Raw genomic sequence first — 27,157 nt, forward strand, 5'->3', positions numbered from 1 at the left:
CTGTACTTCTCAAACTGGTAGCCACTAGCCACAGGTGGCTACTTAAATTTAAATGTAAATTAATTCAAATTAAACACAATTAAATGTTCAGTTCCTCAGATGTACTAGTTTACAATTCAAGTGCTCAAACGGCACATGTGGCCAGTGGCTGCCACATTAAACAGACAGAGCTGGAACATGTCCATCACTGTCGTTCTTTTTGTACAGCAGGATCCTACAAGGGCTGTGCATAACTGATCAACATTCAAGAGGGTTTACTAAGGGCCAGGCACTATTTATAAGCTCTTTACATTTAGTAAGTCATTTAGTCCTCATATTTATTATTTGCCCTCATTTTATGGATGAAAAGTCTGAGGCATTGAGAGGCTAAGTAACTTGCCAAAGGAAATAAAGCTAGTAAGCAGTGGAGACAGGATTTCACACACAGGCAGTGTAGCTACAGAGTCTCTGCTCCTAAATACTAAGCTTATGTCTTGCTATATTTTAATTTACAATAATGAGTAGAGCTTCCCTCAAGACTTTACATTTATCCCAATTAAATTTCATAGTCTGCTTTTAAACCCAGTATTCCAATTTATCAAAAATCTGGAAGACTGATTATGTTATACAGACTAGTAGCTTTTGGTACAGTTTCCACTGCTGTATAACAAACCATCCCAGGACAATTTGTTTTTATATTTTATTATGAACATTGGTTTACTGGGTCAAGAATTCTGACAGGATACAGCAGAAATGGGTTGTTTCTCCTCCATTATATGTGTGGCCTCAGCTGAGATCTGATGCCTCAATGCTGGGGGCTGACATCATGTTAGACATCTTCACTCACAAGTTAGTCATTGAATGCTGGTGATGCCTGAGACTTCAGCTGAGGCTGCTGATTGGAATATTTACGTGTAGTCTCTCAATGTAGCCTGGGCTTCCTCACAATATGGAGGCCTTAGGTTGCATGTCTTACATGGCAAAAAGCACACTGTCCCACTGAAAAAAATCAGAGCCTGAATTTCCTTTTATGATTTGGCCCTGGAAGTTGCACAGCACCATTTCTACCATACCTTACTGGTCAAAGCAGTCACAATCCTAGCCAGATTCAATGAGTGGGGCATAGATCCCACCTCTTGATAGGAAGGTGGCAGGTCACATTATAGACGAGCATATAGGATGGGAGGTGGTGATGTGGCTGTCTTTAACCAGTTATTCTCCACACTTTTGTAGTATTATGTATTATGCTGGTTATTCTCTCTTTTCACCCCCACCCTTCCAGCTCTCATCAATCTATTCTCTGTCCCTTATGAGACTGACCCCTATGGATGCCATCACCTGAGCAGCTTGCTTAGTGGGGGCCAGAAGCAGAGATCCAAGAACAGGAGAAGAGGAGCTCAGGGAATATACCCCCATTTCCTCCCTGCTTTGGCGCCACACTTCAGGCAGTGGCACATTTCTAGCTACATCTCTGTGTAAACACAGCTCATGTGGAAATGGCCCCTTCTCCACATCTCCAACTCTCACTGGGTTCCAGCAACACTATTTCCATCTCTCTTCCCTTTAGAACTAGGGGTGCTAAAGGCTTTTTGCTACTGCAAGTCTCTAAGTGCTTCAGTATCCTTTCTTTGTTCCTGAAACTTGCCCAAAATGCTATAAATAAATAGTCCTTGCATTAAACTCTCTTCATTTAAATCATGGAAGAGAATTCTGATTCTTATCATGGCCATGAATAATAGATGCAAACAATAGGAACTAAATAAAGATGGTTCAGACAACAAATGTGAAAAATTAATAACCAGACTTCCAATATCTTCTTCTAAGTATTTGAGAGAATTGTTGAATAGTATAATTGTCCCTCCATCATTACACTGAATTGCCAGATTGATAGAGGTCATATATATATATATATATATATATATATATCTACTTATTGATATATATATGAGCTGGTTGTCTCCACAACCATAGCTCATTATTCTTTCAAAAATATCCTTTTCCACAAAAATATAAGTGATTCCTTCAAAAGCTTGTTCAAATAAACATATACATTGTTATATTTGTGATTTACCATAAAAACAATCTTAGTTTTCCACCATTCTTATTAAAAATGATCACCTCCTTTTCAAAGTGTTTATACTAAATATACTAAGTAGTTCTGTTGCTTTGATAGCTTTACCAGAGCTTGAAATTAAGCCTACTTGTCTATACCTTCCAGAACTTCCTTTCTTCCCCATTATTATTATTATTTTTTAAAGATTGATTGATTGATTAATTGATTGCTATGTTGGGTCTTCGTTTCTGTGCTAGGGCTTTCTCTAGTTGCGGCAAGCGGGGGCCACTCTTCATCGCGGTGCGCGGGCCTCTCACTATCGTGGCCTCTCTTGTTGCGGAGCACAGGCTCCAGACGTGCAGGCTCAGTAGTTGTGGCCCACGGGCCTAGCTGCTCCACAGCATGTGGGATCCTCCCAGACCAGGGCACGAACCCGTGTTCCCTGCATTAGCAGGCAGACTCTCAACCACTGCGCCACCAGGGAAGCCCCTCCCATTATTTTTGAAAAGAATTTTTACCTATTTCTAGCTTTTGAGCACCAAGCCTGCATACCATGACTTCTCGAAGTCGACTAGTGGTGATGAGGATAATTACATCTGTAAATTCCCTGATTATCCTAAATGATATAGATCTCACTTTATGGTCCTGAATACCATTTAAAAGACCAATAATAAGAGCTATAATTTACTGAGTAACAAATAAGCATCTCAGTGTTTCACTATGACCTGTTTACCTACGCTCTGTTTCAATGGCTGTTTCTTCTACATATTACAGCATTTAATTTTAAAAAAGGCAATTTATTTTAATATATTATTTTTCCCCAAAAAGAAGAACTTTTTCTTTTAAATGTAGACAAGTTTGCTCCTTTTCTCTAGGTAAATTTTTTGCAAGCCTCATCTCATTTTGGCCCAGTTCTAAAACAATTATTACACTATTGTTACACTTTTTATCCTTTTTCTTTTCCTTTTTTCAAATTATCAGTTATGTTCTCCTACCTTCCACATCTGTTCTTGTTCTTTTAAGTCAATATCCTCTGCATTCCCTGTGCTCTATTGAGAGTTGGCATCATTTTCTCTTAACTGGATTATCTGAAAACTCAGAACAATACTTTGTTTTACTTTCCATCTCTCTTGATTTATACTGTCATTTAGAGTTTCTGTCACATCTTCCAACCGGACTCCAAGACTGTGATAACAAGAACTGAATCTTGCATTTCTTTTTTCCAAAGAATCCTTAGCACAGAATCTTACACAAAAATACTTAACATGTATTTACCAGGTACTTGTAAAGTACTGTGAGAAAAAAAGGAATAATTATAAGCCAAAGAGCCTACTCTTTGAGTAGGAGAGCCTACAAAAAGCTTCTGACCTGCAAATGTATACTGATAAACCACATTAACAAAATGAAGGATAAAAATCATATGATCATCTCAAAAGATACAGAAAAAGCATGTGATAAAATTTAACATCCATTTATGATAAAAACTCTCAACAAAGTGGGTAGAACATAGAGGGAACATACCTCAACATAATAAAGCCCATAACAAAGCCATAGCTAACATATACAGTGGTGAAAAACTGAAAGCTTTTCCTCTAAAATCAAGAACAACACAAGGTTGCCCTTATTCAACACAGTATTGAGAGTCTTAGCCATAGCAATCAGACAAAAAGAGGTAAAAGTCATCCAAATTGAAAAGGAAGAAGTAAAACTATCACTGTTTGCAGATGACAGGATACTATATAGAGAGAACCCTAAAGATGCCCCAAAAAAAAACTATTAGAACTAATAAATGAACTCCTTAAAGTTGCAGGATACAAAAATCAACATACAGAAATCTGTTGTGTTTCTATACACTAATAATGAACTATCAGAGAAATTAAGAAGATAATTCCACTTATAATTACTACAAAAAAAAAATACCTAGGAATAAATTTAACCAAAGAGATGAAAGAACTATACTTTGAAAAGTATATGACACTGATCAAAGAAATTGAAGACAATACCATGCTCATGGGTTGGAAGAATTAATATTGTTAAAATTTCCATACTATCCAAAGTAATCTACAGGTTCAGGGCAAGCCCTATCAAAATACCAATGGCATTCTCCACAGAACTGGAACAAATAATCCTAAAATTTGTATGGAACCACAAAAGACCTTGAATAGGCAATTCAATCTTAAGAAAGAAGAACAAAGCTGGAGGTATCATGCTCCATGGTTTCAAACTATGCTACAAAGCTATAGTAATCAAAATAGTATGGTACTGGCACAAAAACAGACATATATATCAATGGAAAAGAACAGAAAGCCTGGAAATAAACCCATGCTTATATGGTCAATTAATTTATGAAAAGGGGGCCAAGAATATATAGTGGGGAAAAGAGAGTCTGTTCAATAGATGGTGATGCAAAAACTGGACAGCTACATGCAAAAGAATGAAACTGGACCACTTTCTTACACCAAAAAAAGAAGTAAACTCAAAATGGATTAAAGACTTAAATGTAAGACCTGAAACCATAAACTCCTAAAAGAAAACAAAAGCAGTTGCTCTTTGACATCGGTCTTAGCAATATTTTGGGGGATCCGTCTCCTCAGGCAAGGGCAACAAAAGCAAAACTAAACAAATGGGACTACATCAAACTAAGAAGCTTCTGCACAGCAAAGAAAGCCATCAACAAAATGAAAAGGCAACCTACTGAATGGGACAAGTTATTTGCAAGTGATACATCTGATAAGGGTGTTAATATCCAAAAATATATAAAGAACTCAAACAACTCAATAAAAAATTAACAATCACAGAAAAGAAAATAAACAAAACAAAAAAGAACAAACAATCCAATTAAACAATGGGTAGAAGAACTGAATAGACAATTTTCCAAGGAAGACATACAGATGGCCAGAAGACAAATGAAAAGAATGCTCAACATCACTAATCACTAGGGAAATGCAAATCAAAACCATAATATGATATCACCTCAAACCTATCCAAATGGCTATTATCAAATGAACAACAAAAAACAAGTGTTGGTGAAAATGTGGAAAAAAGGGAACCCTTGTGCACTGCTGATGGGAATATAAATTGGTGCAGTCACTATGGAAAACAGTATGAAAGTTTCGCAAAAAATTAAGAATAGAACTGCCATATGATCCAGCAATCCGTCTTCTGAGTATTTATCTGAAGAAGTGAAAACACTAATTTGAAAAGATGTATGCACCCTATGTTCACTGCAGCATTATTTACAACAGCCAAGATATGGAAGCAACCTAAATGCCCACTGATAGATGAACAGACAAAGAGATGTTGTGTATATGTACACAACTGAGTATTACTCAGCCATAAAAAAGAATAAAATCTTGCCACCTGCAACAACATGGATGGACCCAAAGGATATTATGCTAAGTGAAATAAGTCAGACAGAAAAAGACAAATACTTTATGATTTCATTTATACGTAGAATCTAAAAAAAATAACAAATGAACAAACAAAACAAAACAGAAGCAAAACTCACAGATACAAACTGGTAGTTTCGGGAAGGGAGGAGGAAATAGGGTGGGGGGATTAAGAAGTGCAAACTTCCAGTTATAAAACAACTAAGTCACAGGTATGTAATGTACAGTGTAGAGAATATAGTCAATCATATTGAAGTAACTTTATAATGGTGACAGATGGTTACTAGACTTATCATGGTGATCAATTCATAATGTATATAAATGTCAAATCACTATGTCATACACCTGAAACTAATATAATATTGTATATCAACTATATTTCCATTAAAAAAAGAGAAAAAGGGCTTCCCTGGTGGCACAGTGGTTGAGAGTCTGCCTGCCAATGCAGGGGACACAGGTTCGAGCCCTGGTCTGGGAGGATCCCACATGCCGCGGAGCAACTGGGCCCGTGAGCCACAACTACTGAGCCTGCGCGTCTGGAGCCTGTGCTCCGCAACAAGAGAGGCCGCGATAGTGAGAGGCCCGTGCACCGCGATGAAGAGTGGCCCCTGCTCGCCGCAACTAGAGAAAGCCCTCGCACAGAAACAAAGACCCAACTCAGCCAAAAATAAATAAATAAATAAATAAATTTATTTTTAAAAAAAAGAGAAAAAGAAAGAGCTTCTGGAGGGGGCACAGTATATATATTCATAAATAATCTAAGGAAATAAGAAACTACAATTGTAAATATAAACTGAATATGAAAATGGTCAATCTCAAAGTACTAAAGGGTAAAGTTAGTACACTTTGGTAGTAATGGTTGATACCATCTTAGGGTAGGCTGGACAGTGGCAGGGTTCTACAGAGGAGCAGACTAAAAAGGGAGTAGTAGAGAGAGTAGGCCAAATGAAGACAACTTTCTTAAATTTGCTTGTCTACCTGTGGTTAATGGTTGAAAAATTCAACTTACTGAAATAGAAGCAGGCAGGGCCCATACACTTGGATCCACCCTGCTTGCTAGTGCTGTATAACTACATGTGTTGGACACTTAGAAAAAGTTAAGACCCTCTTCTATAGAAACCAGCCATACAGATTAAGGTAAAGATACAATATTGCACATTATTATATGCCCTGCTTAATAAAGCAGAGGTTAAGTATGGTGCTGCAGCTTACATCCTTTTAAAACAGGACACAATATTACAAACACAAAATTAGGTGGAAAAACTTTATTTAGAATGAGAAAAGAAATCTCAACAACTGATTGGAGCCATAGAGTTCTAGATTCCTTTCTTCTGAGATAGCTTTAGGCAATTCACCAGAAATGCCTACTTAGAGATGCTTCTGGCTACAACCTGTCATTCCCTTTCTACCTAGAACCTGTACAACTCCCAGTAACTTACAACAATTTACAGAGGCCTAAGCCAACAAACAGCCCAAGCTTAAATTTCATTAACTTCACCTAAAATCCGCCTCTGACTACAGAGGCTCATTAAAACAGTGATTCTCAGTTGAGGCTGGGACACTGAGAATCTGGGGAAAGAGAAACCACATGACAAATTTAAACCATCCCAGATGATTCTGATATGCAATTGCCACTCCCTACATTCTCCCTGTACCCCCCGGCCCAAAGATTCACAGTGCAGGGTCCCATACACTAATACCATAGCCTAATGGTACCTTAGAAGGCAATATAAACAAGAACTGGCCAATTGTCCTTGATCTGAACATAAAATATGTGTGGAACATAAAAGTGTAAACTTTTTACAAGTGAACATAAAATAATTCCATTGTTTTACAATTTAAACACATTGAAAGGTCAAGTGACTTCATCAAGGGTACAGAACTGATACTCTCTCTGAACCTCCCAAATACAACTGTTCCTACCATTTCATTTAATCCTGAAGGAAAAAAAAGGGGAGTTTTACATATTCCTCTTTGGGGTCAGAGTATGCTTGTTCACTTTCCAACTTCTTTCCCAGAATAAAGCAGTGGTGAAGTTTGTTGGCTTTACTTAACAGCTCAAGATAACATTTACCTACTGTACAGGCTTCTTAGTAATTAATACAATGTTCCCATCTCAACTCAAGTCTTCTGCCAACAGCAACGAGAGAAAATGCAGTGGCATTGAACGGCCCCGCAAGAATGATATTTTTCTTTTCCAAAAAAAAAAAAAAAAAAATTACAACCACCAGCCTACACGCACAAGTCTGCCAGTAACACTTGTCAATTTCTCTCCAACTATCCTACAAGTTCAGAGGGCCCTTTGGTCCTCGATTTCCCCGGGTAACGTTTAAAAACGAAAGCGCTGTCTGTGGGTTGGGTAGCAGGAGCCGACTATCTGAAAAATCCTGAGCTCCGCAGCGCAGGAGCTTCCCCGTTGGACACACGAACCGTTTTCTCCTGAAGAGGGATTCCCTCACGCCTCTTCCCACTAGACTTTGAGACTCACCTCCGGCGCCACCCAAGTCTCCAATCCACAACCAGCAACAACACTAAATCAGGAATAATTTCTCTAGACTCGGGTGATTTCGTTCCCAGAGTTCAGGGCTGGCTGCGCCTGAAAAGAAGCTGCCAGGGGCGGGGGCACTTTTGGGCCACTGCCTCCCGGGTTCGGGCACTGTCACTGGAAATGTCCGCGTCAAAGAAGGGAAGAGGAGAAAAGGGGGAAATAGCACAACTTTGCAGACTCCACGAAGCCACGGCCCTGCCAAACATAAGGTCAAAGTGCAGACGAGGGAGCGGCTGCTATTCTGGACCCGCCGGGACGCAGTCCCGGAGCCGGCGAGCCGCCAGGCAGGGTCGGGCAGCTGGGGGAGACCCACCCTGCCCCAGCTCCGAGTCTCCAGCGGGGCCGAGCGAGCGCGCTGGGGCGGCCGCCGCACGATGGGGCCAACTCCGGGAGTTGACTTGGAACTTTCCCGGGACGCGCCGCCGCGCCGCCCTCACCTTACTGAACACCTCCAGGTCGTCCTCGTCTTCGTCCAGATCCAGCACCTCGGCCTGCAGGAGGGCGGAGGAGCCGCTGCTGCCGGAGAGGGGGGCGTCGCCCCCCGGACTCTCCCCGCCGGCGCCCCCAGCCGGGAGGCCCGAGGAGCGCGCCTGAGGTGCCCAGCACTCGCCCTCCATCCCGAGAGTGCGCGCCCCGCCGGCCGCCGCAGCCAGCCCGGCTCCCCCGAGCGTGCCCATTGGCTCCCGCGCATCCTGCGCCTCCCCGGCCAGCCCCGCTCCAGCCCCACGTCCGCTGCGCAGACGCGGAACTGCCAGGGCGAACGCGGGGCCCGGGCTCATCCCCACTTGGCTTGGGGCCTGCCGGAGGCGGAGGGGTGGGACTCTCGGACTCTGGCTAGGGTGGGGCCAGGGACGCTGTCCCCTGAAGGTAGGAGGGGGCGTCCTCGTGCGGACCTGGCTGCGGGGCTACCCTGCGAGCGCTTCCACGGGGGCGGAGGTCTGGGCAGAAGCGACGGAGCGAACCATGAACTTCAGAGCATCCACAGCGGGGCTGGAAAGCAGCCGACCCATCTCGCCAAGAGAAAAAGCCAGTACTGTATTTCCTGTATTTTAATGGTTGCCTTTTTTTCTTGGTTGTGGATTTCGAGTCCGTCTTTTACTAAGGCCAATGCAAAACCTCCTCTGTTTTGTAATTGATTTTTGACCCAGTGACCGGACTGTGTGGTCATTTCACTGTCAAGCCAGGGAAGTTGGATTTAAAAACTATTTTCAGCCACTTTCAAATGTATCTTTATTCCTGGAGGTCATCCTGAAGTTAATGAGCAAGAATGTTACTAAGAGTCGAGGACAGCGAGCAGGACTGGACATTGACACCAAGAAATAATCTTCAGTCCTTACGCTGCCAATGCAAAACTAATTATTTAGTTGTTCACTGCTTATTATTTAAAAAAAAAAAACTAAATTCCAAAAATAATGGATAATTGAATGCAAATTGATATATTTGGAACTATCTTCAGGTTTTATTACTTACTCGCCTCAGCCCCAGCTCTTTTCTCCCATCAGCCAGGAAAGAACATCTAAGAACTTTGCACATAGAGAAGAGGCTAATTCAGACTTAACTTCCAAAACCTCTCCTGGCGAAATGTTTAGCCTGATGTTTAAAGCTATTACCTTTGGGAAAAAAAAGACGTATGTAAGAGAATTTCTCTTTCCAATTAGAGGACAAGGCCTTAATAATATGTTCCCTCTTAACCGTTCATACTGGTTTCAGTTCCTGAACGCACTTATTCAGTCAAGCTGGTCTCTCTGCGGGGTGAATATCCAGGCTCCTTCCTATGCTTTATAGTTCCTGTACCCAAAATGCCATCTCGTGCCTGTCCTTCAGGAATTAACTATAATCCCATGTCTTTCAGGAAGACTTTCTGATTGACACAGTCTGTTCCCAATTTAACATTTAATTTTATTTCATGCTATAGATTGTATTTATTTCATGTAAATGCCTTACGTTCCTTAGTAAATTATAACATTTTAAGGTTAGGGCTCACATTATTTATTAATAAACCACAGTAGTAGATGTACTCACTTAAAAAGGCTCTCTGCTAGGGTATACAAAAAATACAAGTTATTAAAAGGCTATTTTTTTCTCTCTAAGCTCATTCTACCTAGTGAGGAAGATTCAAGTTTTTCGAATTGCAGTCTGAACCAGGAAATTCTTAAGGATACTGTGACTCACAGAATTGCCAGAAAGCATAGAGACAGGCTCAGAAAATGGGCAGAACAAACCAAGACTATAGAGCTTGTATCACAGCCACACCCATGCCACAGAACTAATAGCGCAGAAATTGCTGCCACCATTACTGAGCACCAGATGCCACACCCCTTCCACATACTGCCATTGACAGTGATGTCACTGGACTCCAGGTGCTGACACCAACATCAGTACCACAGCTGCCTCTGAGAACTGCCTTTGCTATCACTACCACAAAAGTACCCACAGTCCTGTTTCTCTGTTTTAATTATTCTAGTTTCAAAACCCTGAAGGGTAGATCTGCTTGACCCACCTGGCTAAGTCCCACAGAGATTTCGAAGGCAAATTAGATTTCTAAGCATAGAATGGCCATATTGATACCGGTCAGCCAAAAAAAAAGGGAAAAAAAAAAACCCTTACTATTATTCATTCCTTTGGCCGCCCAACATTAAAATCACATTTGTTCACATACTTTTTTTTTTTTTTTCCCATTCCTGCTAAATATAGTTCAGCTATGCCTCAAACACCTGGGAATATAGTCCTCAGCTCCCCAAAGGAAGAAAATCCAAACGTAATCATTATTTGTGCAGCTCCAAGTCTAATATGTCTATTCCTCCTGTAGTTCTGCTGTAATTCTGTTGATATTTTATAATCGATGGACTAAATTTTTGAATTTAACATCCAACTTGCCATGCCTACTTATTCAGTCGTATGAAAAACACTAAATTGCCACATAACAGTCCCAGATTCCCATTAAATGGGATCATCACTGGCTTCTTTAATGGAAGAGTTCTTATTTGGGTGCTAAATTCTCTCAATCGTCGTAGTCCAAAACTTTAAGTACAGGTATAATATTAAGAGAAGCCCTACCCAGTCCTGTCCCTTGGTTTTTGGACTCTTATTCTGATTAATATCATATATTAATTTTTGGTTCCAAGCATACACATCTTGTCAAAAAGCTCCCTCTCTCCCACACTTTCCAGATAGGATCTCCTGAGACCATAACTGAGTGTTTAATATGCCAGTCAACCATCCATAAAGTCAGCTGTTTCTGGTAATGGGACTCATGATAAAACAAATCACCCCATGGGCATTGCCCAATGGCTTTATTTCCTTTGCTGGAGGTGATTTAATTGATAAGAAAAAGAAAATGTTATGTGCGAAATCTGATGGGAAATAAACCAGTCAATAAGTTCGTGGATGATCGTGTTGGCAGAAACTTGTTGGGCAGGAAAAGCAAACCCAATGTATCTTTTCCATTAAGGACAAATCATGACATCCTCCAGATTATGTGGCTGCAGGAGGACCAGGAGTAGTTGTGGCAAGTTGAGGTTTAATAACTTACCCAAGGTAAGTAATAAGGGGTAAGTAATTTAAGGCTCGCTGAAAGGAAGTGTTATAGATGTTGCCTTAAAAAAATAGAAGAGAGGATTTATAAGGATACTTGGGTATTCTTCATTATTAGAATTTAGCAGAATAGATAATCCTACAATCCTTCCACTAAATATACTGACAAACTATAACAAGAATCTTTTAAATGCATGGATGAGCTTTCAAGGAAGTTAATTGACTTCCAAGGGCAAGAAACAAAGTAAGCTTAAGTGAGAGAATGACACTAAACATTTGAGCTAATACTCTGCCGGCCCCCAGGGTAGGATGGTAGGATTGGCCTAAATAATCTAAAAGTGTGAGTTTGAATTATCATGAAAGAATAATGGAAATGGAAATTTGTAAAATATTCAGTTAATAATAAAACTCTTCTGGATCAGCCTACGCTCAAAGTGGGAGAGATCTCTCCCCTCAAAATCCTAACCATGGTTCAGGAAGTCACAATTCAAAAAACTACAAGTGACCCTGGTTGAACGATATATCCCTGGGATATCTGGCACAAGCAAATACAAAATCTCTTCAACCCACTTCTGGCAGAGCCACTACGGATAAAGCTATACTGCAGATTAGATCACAATCCAAATGAAAAACATTGAAGGAAATGGTCTACCATGTGCCAGAATTACTATACAAAACTATTAAAAGGATTAGAGCCTCAAAGAACTTTAAACAATATGCCAAAAATATAAATTATTTAATAAATAAAAAGAATAAAAATAACTACAAGATGCTACAAAAAAAAAAAAGAACCAAAAATCCAAAAATGAAAAAACACAATCATTGTGCTGGTGGTTGATTTTTTTGCCTTTTCACTTCAAATTGGCTCTTGTTGCCTACTCTGTAATAATTGTGCTGGGTCTTATAAATATTTCTCCTTTGCTACCCAGCATGATGTTAAGCCTTGTCAGTAGAAGGCCTGGAAGAACACTGGAGGAGGAAGGGTTTTCCTGTTTCAGGTGTGCTCTCTTACTAGTGTCCTGCAGAAAGCTATTTTTTTCTCCTTTGTTCAGCCCTTGCATAGTTTCTCTAGTGTAAGGTTCCCGCAGGGCACAACTTTTTATGATGTTTGAGCAAACTCATGCAGCTACGGAGGCATAGTCTAGAGACCCAGATATTGTGGGCCTGTCCCCGGCCCAGGTTGCTGCACCCCATATCCTCTCCTCAGTCCAGGACATGGACACACACCAGGGGAACTGGAGGTCAGCCATCCCCTAACCTTTGTCCTGAACAGCCAGCCCAGAGCTGACCCAATCTGAGCTGTTCATGGAAGTGCACTAACCTCCTGGAGAGGGGGACCTCTCAAGCTCCTGGTTCCAACAGTGTCCAGTAGATTCTCCTGGTACCTAACAAGTTCTGAGGCTCAGCACTTCCCAGAGGGTAGATTTCCAGCGGGTCCCACTACTAAGCTACTTCATTGACTTCAACATTCAGGAAGCCAAGGTGGTATTCTTTCCAATGGCATCTGCATCTCAGCCATAGAAGGAAGGCTTTTCCTTGGGTACTTATCTCAGCCCTAGGGGTAGTGACCACATCTTATATCTGCTATTCCTGGATTCTTTAGAATTCTTTTTAACTCTCACTGGCCAATTCCTCCTTACTCCAAGCCCCTGTTAATAAAGCTTTATATTAAACTTTCCCTGTTCAAATGACTATGTGGTCCTATCTCCTGACTGGACCCCAAACAATACAGAATTGGTACCAGGAATGGTCCCAGGAAAAAAACCCTGCAAAAATGGCATTCTGGAACTCTCCTTAGAACCAGTTGACTGAGGAAGAAAACTCCTGAGCCTGGTTTACCGAGTGGTCTTCATGATATGTTAGTATTGCTTGAAAGTAACAGCTGCAGCACTATAGCCCCCCTCACTCAAGGGTAAACCTGAGGACAGTGGTAAAAGAAAATCCTCCTAGTGATCAGAACTTCAAGTGTGACATTCAGTCATCTACTATCTCTGGAGTGAGAAATGTCCAAAAATATAGGTCTGTATTAATTTATGGGTAGTTGCAAATGGTTTGGTTGGAATAGTGAAGGATTTGAAAGGAACCATATTCAAAAATTGATGAAAAGGGAGCTTAAGGAAGAAGAAGTATGTGGATGGACTTTTCAGAATGGGCACAGACTGTGGAGATATTAGTGAATGCTAAATGTCTACTAGAGGACCATTACTGCAGAGGAGGTTCGTAATGATCAGGTAAATAAAATTACCAACGCTGTGGATGGCAGTCGTCCTTTCTTCCTAGCCATCACAGTCCTTGCTAAATGGGCCCATAAACTAAGTGACTATGGTAGCAGAGATGGAATCCATACATGGGCTCAATAGTTTCACTAGGAAGCAGTTCTATGGAGCTCCTCATACAACCATTCTGGAAGTTGTCTCTAATGTTCACTTTCTATAAATAACAGAACATCTAGAAAATTGCTCAGAGCTAGAGTAGCTTTTACTCCTTTTCATCATGATGCAGAATTTGGAAGATACGATTTTTGTAATGCAGTGTGATCCCAGGGAAAACTTTTATTTCTTTAACTTTTCTTAATTAAAATTGAATTTTTGTTTCAAAAAGAAACTTGTCACACAATTTCCTTAGGATTGGAACTTAGTATCAACACTTTGGCCTGGAGAAATATTTTAAATGATCCATGTTAGATACAGTTTATGGAAATTAAACAGTTCTTGTTTAAAAAATTAACTCTTTAAAATACCCCGGCTATAAATAACAATGATGCCAAATAAATATATAGAAGAGGGATAAATAAATAAGTGCATTAAAACTCCCACATTTAATATCTTTAGGAAAAAGAGAAAAATTTGCAGTGAATTATTAATATACTTTGAGAACAGAGGCAACAGTGTTGAATATAAGTATTAAACAGCAATTTTAACCTTGACCTTATCCTTTTGAAAAAATTGCAGTTATTATGATGAGACTGAATATTGCTCCAAACATGTTATGTAAATGTTTGATCTTATATAGTAGAACTTTTTTTTTTTTAAAGATAAGACTTTAATATGTAGAAGTCTCAGATAAAAATGTTTCTCTCTCTTTTGAATGGTTATATCACTCTTTGAAGGTAGAAACCTTGGCATATCGTCTTTCATAAGAATCTAGAGAGTATTTGTTAGCTGTTGAACTATCGTTAGTATTGTTGTATTGTTAGTATTAGTATTAGTATTGTACTATTAGTATTGTTAGTATTGTTACTATTGTTAGTATTGTTAGCTGTTGAAATGTTGAACTTGCATATCAAATGCCATTGATGCATATGGCACTGGGATAGTAGCATACTCCTCCCATTCTTGGTAATGCCATCTACTTACTTCTCTATCACTCCCCTAAATACATAAGCTTTTTGGCTTTAGGTCCACAGTCTTTCCTTATATTCAAAATCCTATAGTCATCCTGGTTGAATCTGTTCTTCATAATGACTCCCAAGTTCTTTATCTTCTTCAACACTGAAGGTTTTCTTGGCCATTTCAACTCAGTCACTCATTTCTGTCAGAAAAAAATTTATATAAATGGATTTTAAGTATATAAAAAACACTCAAACACAATAATAAAAAATATAGATAAAATTCTCAAGTTCCAATTTCTATCTATGTAATTGTCTAAGATCTCAGTTTTTAAAAGTTTTCAAATTTTGTTTCTTAGAGAATTTGATATATTTAGTTCAATTTGATAATAATTAGAAAAAAGCAATTCATAAGTAATTAGCAAATAAAAATTTTTCATACTTAATATGGGCTGAATTGTGTCCCCCCCCAAATCCATACATTGAATAAGGAAATGACAAAATTAAGTATGATATATTCATGAAATGAAATGATGTGTGCTAGTTAAAGGAATGAACAACGGCTCCATGTATCAACAAAGTCAAATATGATTGTTTGATAAAGTATCAAATGAAAAAAGAAAGTAGCAGACTATGGATAAACAACAAATGTATACCTATATCTATATACACGTACACAAACCAATAATGTGTTTTCTGTGGTTACGTATGTTTGTACATGAAATAGACATCAAACTATTATCATGGTTTACCTTTGCAGAGAGGGAGAGAGAATATGGGTGGCCAAAAACGACTTTAGCTTTTACTCAAGTGCATCTAAGAATTTTGGCTTTTCTCTGAAATTTAAAGGAGAATGCATTCATGTTTTCATGCTTTATAAGGAATTAATTTTTTTCAAAACAAAACATTTTATTGAAGTATGTTTGATTTACAATGTTGTGTTAGTTTCAGGTATACAGCAAAGTGATTTGGTTATACATATATATGTGTGTATGTATATATATGTGTGTGTATATATATATATATATATACACACACACACATATATATGTGTGTATGTATATATATGTGTGTGTATGTGTGTGTGTATATATATATATATATATATATATATATATATATACACACACACACATATTCTTTTTCAGATTCTTTTCCATTATAGGTTATTACAAGATATTGACTGTAGCTCCCTGTGCTATACAGTAGGTCCTTGTTGGTTATCTATTTTGTATATAGTAGTGTGTATCTGTTAATCTCAAACTCCTAATTTTCACTCCCCCACTTTCCCCTTAAAGAATTAATTTTTTGAAAAGCTGCTCTGCCACCAAAACACTAGTTAAAACATTGTGCTTCCTGAGCACAATCTTCTATTATTCTAGCTTATTCTTTCAACTATTCCATGACCATTCTTGTGTCTCACTCAGCCATCAGGTTAGTGCTCTCTTTACTTCTCTCTAATACAGCACCATTCAGCTTAGATTTCCTGGTCCTTCATTTCAGTCATTCTAGTAATCAGTCCTCTCGCCCCTTTTTTCTTCTTTTGCATGTGCCTCTAATGCCCTCAATGTGGACAATTACAACTGTTTATTTTCTCAGTATTCACACCTGAGTACTGATTGCTGTTGGAAGACAGAATTACTGAACATGACAAATTGTTCTAAGTAACTTCATAATCACTCACCTCAACTTCGTCCTCACCTCACAGTTATTCTACTGTGTTTCTTTATTTTTTTAATTTATTTTTAAAATTTTTATTTTATATTGGAGTGTAGTTGACTAACAATGTTGTGTTAGTTTCAGGTGTACAGCAAAGTGATTCAGTTATACATATACAGGTATCTATTCTTTTTCAAATTCTTTTCCCATTTAGTTTATTACAGAGTATTGAGCAGAGTTCCCTGTGCTATACAGTAGGTCCTTGTTGGTTATGTATTTTAGATATAGCAGTTTGTACATGTCAATCCCAAACTCCCAATCTATACCTCCCCTGCACCCTTCCCCCCTGGTAACCATAAGTTTGTTCTCTAAGTCTGTGAGTCTGTTTCTGTTTTGTAAATAAGTTTGTATCATTTTTTTTAGATTCCGCATATAAGCTATATCATATGATGTTTGTCTTTCTCTGTCTAACTTACTTCACGTAGTATGATAATCTCCAGGTCCATCCATGTTGCTGCAAATGGCATTATTTCATTCTTTTTAATGGCTGAGTAATATTCCATTGTATATATGTACCACATCTTTTTTATCCATTCTTTTGTCAATGGACATTTAGGTTGCATTCATGTCTTGGCTATAGTCTACAGTGCTGCAGTGAACATTGGGGTGCATGTATCCTTTCGAACCACGTTTTTATCTGGATATATGCCCAGGAGTGGGATTACTGGATCATATGGTAGTTCTATTTTTAGTTTCTTAAGGAACCTCCATACTGTTCTCCATAGTGGCCCACCGACAGTTTTACTGTGTTTCTTTATTCAGCTTTATTCCTACTCACTGCAATGGCTATTTCAAAAGTCAGATGTAACTCAAAAGTTCAGAGAAGACTCTGAACCTAGCTGGCATAAACTCCCTCCTCACGTTCAGCAGGTGACTTAATCTCCTATTTTACAAAGCAAATGGAAGCTTTCAGGTGTCAGATATATAGACCCACACTTCTGCTTCCATGCAATTCTCCTTCCATTTGTAACGGAATACTTATCCCACTTCTGAAGACAGGGAAGTTGTCAATCCTGAATATGAACTCTGGAAATGTTGGACCCATCTTGGGACTGCAGGAGGATTAATCCTGAAAACAAAACCAACACTCTGAAGTCAACAGACAGAAATGGGAAAATACTTAGATCCTCATTGACAGTATTAAGTATTTTACAAGCAAATTTCAAAGTGTCCTTATGAGAGATTCCATGGTTGTACATGCAGACTGAAATGATAAATATCTTCATCATTTAAGTTACTTGATTCATCCTTTTTTTTTCTTGTTATTTACATTTCAAAACCCTCTATATTCTGAAAGAATGCTTAGTTCAGGAAGACTTGAAAATGGCTACATGGGGATTCTACTCAGTATATCCTTTCATTCTGATATGCAGCCCTTTGGGAATCCAGTTTATTGTGGAAGGTGGGATGGGTGCTCCTGTTAGACCCCCATATTATGTAGGGCATGGGATTTCGTATCTACTCCTATACGACTGGAAAGACTAAAATTCTATTTTTCTGGATTGCTAAATGCCTTCAGGACAAAAGCTCATTTCATATGTTTTGAGTACTTAATTTGGTATTTTTTTTCTGATAGAGAGGTTAATCGTAAATACCTAATATACTCTTACTGCATATAGATGCTACCATAGCTTTTAAAACTTGAATCAGCTTTTCTGAGGTATAATTTACATTCAAGAAATTTCACCAAATTTGAATATACAATTTGTTGAGTTTTGACAATATATACAATTGTATAACCACAACCAAAATTATGATACAGAGTATTCCTATCAGTCAAAATAGTTCATTGGTAGCCATTTGTCATATGTAAAACCTGGATTCACAAAATTTGACTTAAAACCATAATACATTTTTCATATTTACATATTCTTTAAATTTATTATATTTGTGAATAATTTTAAACAAACATTACTTCTTTTTTCCCTCTTCTGTGTACTTTAAAAAGTTGTAGTAATTTTGTGATTGTTTAAGTGAGGGAACGAAAAGGGATTGTGTACGGAGGAGCACGTTGAATTCACTATAAAGTTGAGTCCTTTAAATGAATGCACGAGCAGATGGTTGATGTTAACTGGAAGAGAAGCTGCATGTTAAGAGAGGAAGAGGACTAACGTTATTGAAAGTCTACTATTGTAGACACTGCATATGTCATCTCTTTCTGTACTCACAAATAACCCATAAGATAGATAGTTTTAAATCAGTATACTAATTAATATAGAGGGGTTCCCCCAAGCCTTAGGATTATAAGTGGTAAAACTGAAGTATGAATCCAGCTATAATTACACAATATCTTCCCTTTATTATTTCACGTGATCTTCCAGTGTATTTGAAATTAAAAAGACAGTAAGTTCTTTAAAGATAGAAACTCTGCCCAAGGCACCATTTGTTGTTTGCATGTGTGTATGTGCATATGTATGTATGCTTATATATTTCCATTCATTCATTCCATAAGCATGTGTTCAGTGTATACTATGAGCCATACAATATACTTGATTTTCGGGATACAAAGGTGAACAAAACTGACAGGAAGCCTGCCCTTGAGGAGTTTGCAGTCTAGACAGGGTTGCAGAAAAGTAAACAGACAATGGCAATATAATGTGATCAGGATTGCGGAGCATAGGTAGAGGGTACTCGGGGAACACGTAGAGGAGGTGCCCATCTCACATATGGTAGTTCGGAGAAGGCTTCTTGGAGAAAGTAATGTCTAAGCTGAAACTTATGTAGAAGACAGAGGTTATCTAGGTGAGGTAAGTGAAGTGTAGAGGTGAGGAGTGAGTTCTAGGAAGAGGAGATTGAATTTGTAAGGGCATGGAAATAAAGAGCAGCATTCTCCAGGAATCTGGGGGGGAAGAGATGATGAGAGAAAAAGCTAAAAAGGCAGGTTAGTCAAGTTGGGATTATGACAACAGATGCCACTTCCTTGAGTGTGTCTTTGGATGTTTTGAGTCTGTTAAATTGTGTTTGGGTGCATATTGTCTATAGTGGTTGCATAGTGTCTAGAGTAGCTTTAACAAGTAAGGAGTTACTGTTATTAGTAATAATATTTTTAGACAATAAGTCCAAAGAAACACTCCAAATTTTATGTCTCTGGTCAAGGTCAGATGATTCTTCTAGCTATCTGCTTGGCAGTCCTTAGCATGTCGCTTCTGCTTTCATGGTTTCATAATGGCAACTTTATTTCTATGTATTGAGTCTACATTCCAGTTAGGAAGAAGTGGGAAAGACAAAGGGTAAAATGTGAATATTGTCAGTCTATATTTTTTTATTTTAATCAGGAGAAGACATAGTGTTTTGGAAGCCCCAATGAGCAGCCATCAACTTACATCTCATTGGCTAGATCTGTGTCACAGGGTCATCCCTAGCTGCAGAGTAGTCCGGAAATTTGAGGTTTTTAATCAGGAAAAATCTGGATTGGTTGGCAAGATAGTGAATGAACAACTAGCGGTGTTCCCCATACTCACCATATGAACTCTTGAGTAAACGATTGTTGAAAATTTCTTCAGAGATCACTGCAAAAATGTTAGTTTTAGGAAAATATGGGAAATGTGATATCCAGAGAAAGGATGGAGTAGATCTTACTCATGGTTACTGTTGGGTATTTGGGGGCTCCCTTGGCATAGACTATGGGGATGAGGTGTCATAACAAACTAACCCCAAGATCACTTGTATTACTGGATGGTAAGAAATAATCACCCATAAAAAGCAATTCAACCCAAAAGATGGATTTTCTAGTTGACTCAAGTTTCAAATTCCTGGTAGAGCATGTCTGGTCCATCATGTGCCACATTTTACAGGTAGCATAGGGAACCTATACTAGTACTAGGGTGACAGGGAATAAGGATGGGGACAGCTCATTCATTAATTCATTAAATGTTTACTAAGCGGATGACAGGATCATGGCTGGTAGGCAGGATCATGGCTGCGGGCAGGAATGGACTGTTCTCTATGGTCATTCTTCCCTTTGGTTGTACTCCTAACCATTGCAGAGTTTTGTTTGTTTTGCTTTAAAAAAAAATGTTTGGTTCATTTTGTTAGTGTCTGTGATCTCTACTGCAATTTTATTCAAATTTTTTATCCTACAAGTTCCCATCTCTGTTTCTTTTTTTTTTTTAATTTTTATTTATTTATTTTTTTATTTATGGCTGTGTTGGGTCTTCGTTTCTGTGCGAGGGCTTTCTCTAGTTGCGGCAAGTGGGGGCCACTCTTCATCGTGGTGCACGGACCTCTCATTATTGCGGCCTCTCTTGTTGCGGAGCACAGGCTCCAGACGCGCAGGCTCAGTAGTTGTGGCTCACGGGCCCAGTTGCTCCGCGGCATGTGGGATCTTCCCAGACCAGGGCTCGAACCCGTGTCCCCTGCATTGGCAGGCAGATTCTCAACCACTGCGCCACCAGGGAAGCCCCTCTGTTTCTTTCTTGAAAGGTCCTTTTTGCTTGGATTTTGTGGAGTGTGCTCCTGATTTTCCCTTGGCCCTCTGGGTGATCCTTTCTACTGTCTGTAAGGCACTTCTTCCTCAGCTCGTTCTTAAGTGTCAGTGCTCCTCAGAATTTTGTCTTTTACTCTCTTCTCTCTTTACATACTCTTCCTAGGTCACATTATGCATTCAAAGTGCTTCAGTTGCTTCTTCTATATGCCAGGAATTGTTAAACTTTATACTTTCAGATTTCTTTCTTTTAAGCTTCAGGTTAATAAATCTAATTGCCTGTAGGACACCTTGTTGGTTTAAAACCTTGGAAGCTTCCTGGGTGAAATCTGAAACGGACCCCAAATGCAGAGGGTAAGGAGAGACCCAAGAAAGAGGCAGACCACTCCAGTTTGGTAGGTGGCAGGTTTAATAAGCAAGGGAACTTACATAGGAGGTTTGTCTTGGGTGGCTGCAAGATGAGTAGATCTCTGCACCCACCCACCACAATCTTAAAATTGTATATAGAGGCCTTAACTGGGTTCAGTCACATGTACTGTCCAGATGGTCTCAACAGCACAGTGCTCTCTCAAGGCTACATCCTTACAAACAGCTCCCACTGTGGTAATGGTGGGCAGAATGTACATTCCAAGGACAGGAGAAGGGGAGAGGAGTCTCTGATTGTCCAGGTCCAGTTCTGGGGTCAGCGGGAAGTCACGACCTCTTGATGACCTCCTCCAATACACCTCCTGTTTCAGAATCCTCAGAGTTAACATTTCTAAAGTTGAATTCAGAGATACTTGCAGATCTGTGGTCAAAGCATTCTCCCTATTGCAAAAGCCCCCTTCCCTTTATTGTAAGAGTCATTTCCCACTCCTTGTAATAATCCTTTTGAATAAAATCTCTCTTTACTAAATCCAGATTTGTTTCTCATTTGACAATTAATGGTGCTATGCTTCGGATGGAGTGCTGACTGCCCCTCGGGCCCCACTGTCTTCACATAGGTATTCATAGTGGCTTCTCAGACCCTCTGTGTCCTTTTCTAGTTAGAAAAATCAGGATCCATGGTGATGAATCACAACTCCTAATCTAATCCAGTGCTCAGGACATCTGTCTGCTGTAGCATGGTAGCAAAGAGTTACTTTTACATATTTTTTCTGGCAAAGAGATTTTTCTTCACCCCTTTTTTGGGGCATCTTCTATTTTCCCTTGGATTCTCTAAACTGGGATTGGATGTGGGAATTTCCTCAGTTCTCAGAACCATGGAGATTGTGTGTGTGTGTGTGTGTGTGTTGCGGGGGGGAGGTGTTCCCTCAAACTCTGGTCCTGGCTTAACTGTCTGTTAATCCCATGTGTAACTCTCATTCTATAAGGCTCATTCTTTCCTCTTATTCTCTGTTGACAACATGAGACTCCATACTTTCCATTCTGGCATGGAGTCAGTTTAATATCTTCAGAAGTAGCTAAATTTCTCAAAAGGCAATTTAGAACTTCAATTGCCTTTGAGGGGAACTTGGCAACTTCTCAAACTGGCTTATCTAAGCCATCATCCCTGTTCCTCATTCCTCCTTTTTACCACCTTAGACTTTGAATATTCCTGATTTTCCCAGAAATTAATGAAACTGAACTTATTCTGAAACAACTTTATTTCAATAGTAATTATTTTTTATATGTAGTGTGTCAACTTGAAGGTAGTTTCTAACATCTTTTGGTAACTTAAAACCCTAGATTTATGCTAAATTAATTATGCAAAATATTGTGGTTGTGTTTCTGTTAAGGAGAAAGAAGAGTAATTTTGTCCTAAAGTAAAATGATTGGTTGTTTCAGAATGAGAAATAAGAAAGTGTAGGACAAAGTCTGAATGAATATGGAAAGTTGTAGAAGGTTTATGGTAAAGGAATTTTATTTCTTGTGGTAAAAACCTGGCTAAGATTTATGGGCTTATTTATAAGATTTTAAATAGAAACTTTAGTATCAGTTATTAAACTGATATAAAACTAGATTTGGTTTTCTCTCTGTTAAAATGACAAAATTTTCTTAGATGATTGTTCTGATCTTAATAAGAGGTTATAAATGTCTTTTCTTTACCTTCTAAGTGAGTATCTGCCCAGAAATATTGTGTCTTACTAAAATAATTTCCTGTGCTTTATGTTAACTTTAAATTTTAGTTCACTATTTTTCCCTGCTATATTTTTCTCCAGTTTCCTTATCACAGCCAATGGGCTGACCATCAAACTAGTTACCCAAGTCAGAAATCCAGATGCAATACCCTCTCTTTCCTCCCATCCCCACCGTCTGATATATCAAAAGGTTCAATTGATTCTACCCTTAAATATAGTTGGAGACTGTCCCAAAATACACATTTTAGCATGGTCAGCACATTCTCTCCCTGCAGTGAAGCAACAGAAGATTCCAAATTATAATAAGATGCAACTGTATTGACTTGCCATAAGATATCACTCTCACAGCAATGAAAGACTATTCAGTGTGCAGTCTGTCTATGTTGGCAGAACAATATGGGTATCAGAAAGTGAGTTCTGAAGTTGAAATTGGATTAAAGGAAGTTAGGGATGATTTGTTTAATGGCATTAGGCTAAGTAAGACACTCTCATGTAACCAGCTAATGATAGGGTGATCTTTCCCATGCAACTGAAAGATTTGCAGTCATTGACTATAATTTCACACATTCATCTCAACAAGGTTAGCTCACCATTGAAATTTAACCTACTTGAATTTCAGTGGCTGAGACTCTCTATTCCCTGGAAAGTACTTGGATAGTCCTAGCCAATACTTGATTCTCTCGCTCAGATTTTTTTTTAATATAGTTGACCCATCTCTTCTGACCAACATGTAGCATTGCTGGCAAGGAGAAAGTTTATAATGATTTCAATTGAGCATGAATTGCGAAACGAACAGTTGAATTCTTAAAGAAAAATCTGTTTTCCTCATTTCCAAGAGATTAGAATTTTATAGTTTTTGCATTTGTAAAAGTTTTTTTAAAAAAGTCCTTTTTAATCCTGAGATTATGTTATCTAGATACTAACACCTAATAAACTGTGGCTACTTGTGACAGATTTGGGTTTTTTCTTTTTTCCTATTTTTTAAATTAAAAATTCAAAAAGTTATATATTATGTAAGAACTAAAGTGAGACACTTTTATTTTCCAAAAATAAGTATTCAGCTAAATTAAGTGTCAGGTAATGACCGTTCTTGCTTTCCCATTCATCGAAGCAATTATTTCATGCCTTCCCTTTTCTTCTTAAATTTCTGATGCTGACAGCCCATCCTTTCCTTCAACAACAACAACAAAAAATGTACCTAGTAATTGGTATCATATTTCATTAAAAAATTGAAACTATCTGATGGGAACTTAACCATCTTCCACTAGCAGATGCGTTGATGCTATATCTTGTGAAGAAGGGGCCTTCCTCTTATGAAAGGCCAGTTCTTCTCACATGCTCCTGTCCCCAAGCCTTCTCATTGTCTCACTGGCTTTGATTTATCATTATATTAGTTTGCAAGGGCTGCCATAACAAATACCACAGACTAGGTGGCTTAAACAATAGAAATTTATTTTCTCACAGTTCTGGAGGCTAAATGTCTGAGATAGGATGTGAGCAGGGTTGACTTCATCCCCGAGACCTCTCTCTTTCTTTTATAGATGGTCATCTTCTCCCTTTGTCTTTACATGGTCTTTCCTCTGTGCCTATCTGTGTCCTAATCTCTTCTTCTTATAAGGACGTCAGTCATATTAGATTAGGGCCCATCCTAAACATCTCATTATAACTTAATTACCGCTTTAAAGACCTTATCTCCAAATATGATTACAGTCTGAAGTTCTGGGGGTTAGGACTTCAACATATGAATTTGGAACATAACAATCAGTTATGGTCTTTTCTTTCAGCTTTATCAAGTTTTTTTTTTTCTTGTTCTCTAACAACTAGATCATTCCCCAAAGCAAAAAATATACTGTAAGGGCTCCTATTTTAAAAAATCATCCTTTGACCCCGCTGTCCTACTGCAGTTACTGCTGCATTGCTGTCCTCCCATCCAAGCCACGTTAGTACAATCACCTATACACTCTGTCCCCATTTCTGTATCACACATTCACACCTCTGCCCTCTCCAGCATGGCTTCTGCCAATTCAATTCCATAAAATTAAATATAGTTGATAACTCCTTCATTCTTGATACGGTTACCTACCCTGACACCCATAACATCTGCAAAAGACATTTTGTTTGTACAGTATCCATGCCATCCCTCTCCCATTAGATAGCAGAGGCGAAGTTTGGGTTGGATTGAACCAACCCAGTTTTAGGGGTGGGTATTTATTGGTCACCTTACTCTTGCCACAGTAATTTATTCAATACTGGTTATGGATCTGAGATCTATGCCCATCATGACATCCACATGGTCACACTGATGAGTTTTTTTCCCATGATCCCTGTAAGTGGTCTTCTCTCTCCCTCAGAAGTAAATGGAGAAGCATGTAGCCTGTGTTCTGCTTAACTCCATTTTGTCATAGAAGTGACACAATCCTGTGGAAACAATACCACATGGAAGAAGGCAATGATGAGAGAATTTCTGAGAAACAGAACCAGAGTCCTGATAGAACCATGCCTGAGGCTTTCTGTATTTCTGGACTTTTAATTCAAGAGGGTCAATAAATCCTTCACTGTTGGTTAGTTTGAGCTAAGTTCTCCCTTCTAACTGAAAGCATAACTGAATCAACACCATTCTTGCCTGGTCATCTCATCCATCTCTTTCTTCATTTCTCATTCTCTGTCTCAGTCTTCTCCTCAAGTTGGTCATGAAATATGTTAGTGTTAGTTCTCAAGGACATGGTTCTGGGCCTTGTTTCCTTCTTTACAAACACTCATGCAGAAGAGTGCAAACTGAGAACGAGATTATGTATGTAGTGGGCTCCAGTGGCCGTCTGGTGGGATGACAGGACAAAATGAAAAGAAGGGCTGTAGGGATCTCTCAGGGATAGGCTGTCTCTCAGGAATCAATATAATTTTAGCTTGTCTGTGTTGAGGGAATAAAAAATGGAAAAATAGCTAAAGAACAAATGATTGAGTATAGTTAATTATTTAAAAGAATTTCCTTACTCTAATTATATTGTTTATTGTATTGAATCAAAAGCAATTTCTATTCAAGTTCTGAATTCCAAATCTGGAGTTGAATCACCAAGGTGTTTTAGATTTTTGCCTGTGCTTAATCTGTTTTCATGTGCACTTATGAGAAGTCTTAGAATTACTTAATTTAATTACTGATAATTAACAATTCTGAACAGAATTCTAATGTTCTAATATCAAAATTTTATCAAATTCAAATTTGGAAAGTTATTCAAGCATTGATTTTTTGCCCTTGGTAAGAAGGCAAATTTAAGACATAGAAATATTATTTAAGGCTTTGTTCAAGGTGATAACAAGGAAAAAGAACATTTCAAAATATCTCCATGGTAGCACTTGGTATGTTTTCAGTTGAAAATAAGAGAAAACCCAACAAATATTGATGAACAACAAAGGGGATTTATTAGCTCTCTTAACTGAAAAGTGTAGTAGTTCTTACTGTAGATGAAAGTTAACAATTCTTGCTTAATTAGTTTGATGGCCATGAAATACAGTGAGTCAAATATATGCCAATTTGTTAACTCTAAAATATGAACCATATTAAAATATTTCTGAGGAAGGCCCCCAAAATCTGGAGCCACAATGGCTATTTACCTTAAGTTAGCACTGTCTGCTGTGTTCCATAGAGCACTAGTTTCTTGCAAGGTCTTGAGGAAAAGAAATCCACAATCAAATGCATCTTGGGATTATGGAGTGGTTAGCCACATGGGCTTCAGAGGCAGAAAGCTTGGTTTGGAATGCTGGCTCAGTCAGAGACATATTGCTCACCATCTCTAAGCTTCATTTTCCTCCTACACAATAGAATGGATGTCGTGGAGATGTTAAGTATTACATGAGATAGTATACCACAGTATCTAGTACTTATGGAATGCAGACTCTGTACCAGGTGCTTCTCTGAGAACTTCATGCATATTCACTTGTTTAATTCTAGCAACAGCCCTAAGAGGTAGGTAATATTATTGCCTCTATTTTACAGATGAGGAAGTTGAGGAACATAAAGATTAAATAACTGCCCAAGATCACCTAGCTAGTAAGCAGCAGAGTCAGGATTCATTCCAGGGCAGTATGTA

At 38.6% G+C, this 27,157-nt stretch overlaps 1 protein-coding gene across 3 annotated transcripts in view; it reads right to left on the reverse strand.

The window, feature by feature from the left end:
- SNX7 (sorting nexin 7) overlaps positions 1-8,603 on the reverse strand; it is a 113,604-nt gene extending 105,001 nt beyond the window's left edge. For all 3 annotated transcript variants that reach the window (XM_061186289.1, XM_061186286.1, XM_061186288.1), the window contains exon 1: positions 8,407-8,603. In XM_061186289.1, the coding sequence (XP_061042272.1) occupies positions 8,407-8,586 (180 nt within the window). In that variant the 5' untranslated portion in view covers positions 8,587-8,603. The remainder of the gene's footprint in view (positions 1-8,406) is intronic.
- Between the last annotated feature and the right edge of the window lie 18,554 nt (positions 8,604-27,157).

Source organism: Eubalaena glacialis, chromosome 3, assembly GCF_028564815.1.
Source record: "Eubalaena glacialis isolate mEubGla1 chromosome 3, mEubGla1.1.hap2.+ XY, whole genome shotgun sequence".
Classification (NCBI taxonomy): domain Eukaryota; kingdom Metazoa; phylum Chordata; class Mammalia; order Artiodactyla; family Balaenidae; genus Eubalaena; species Eubalaena glacialis.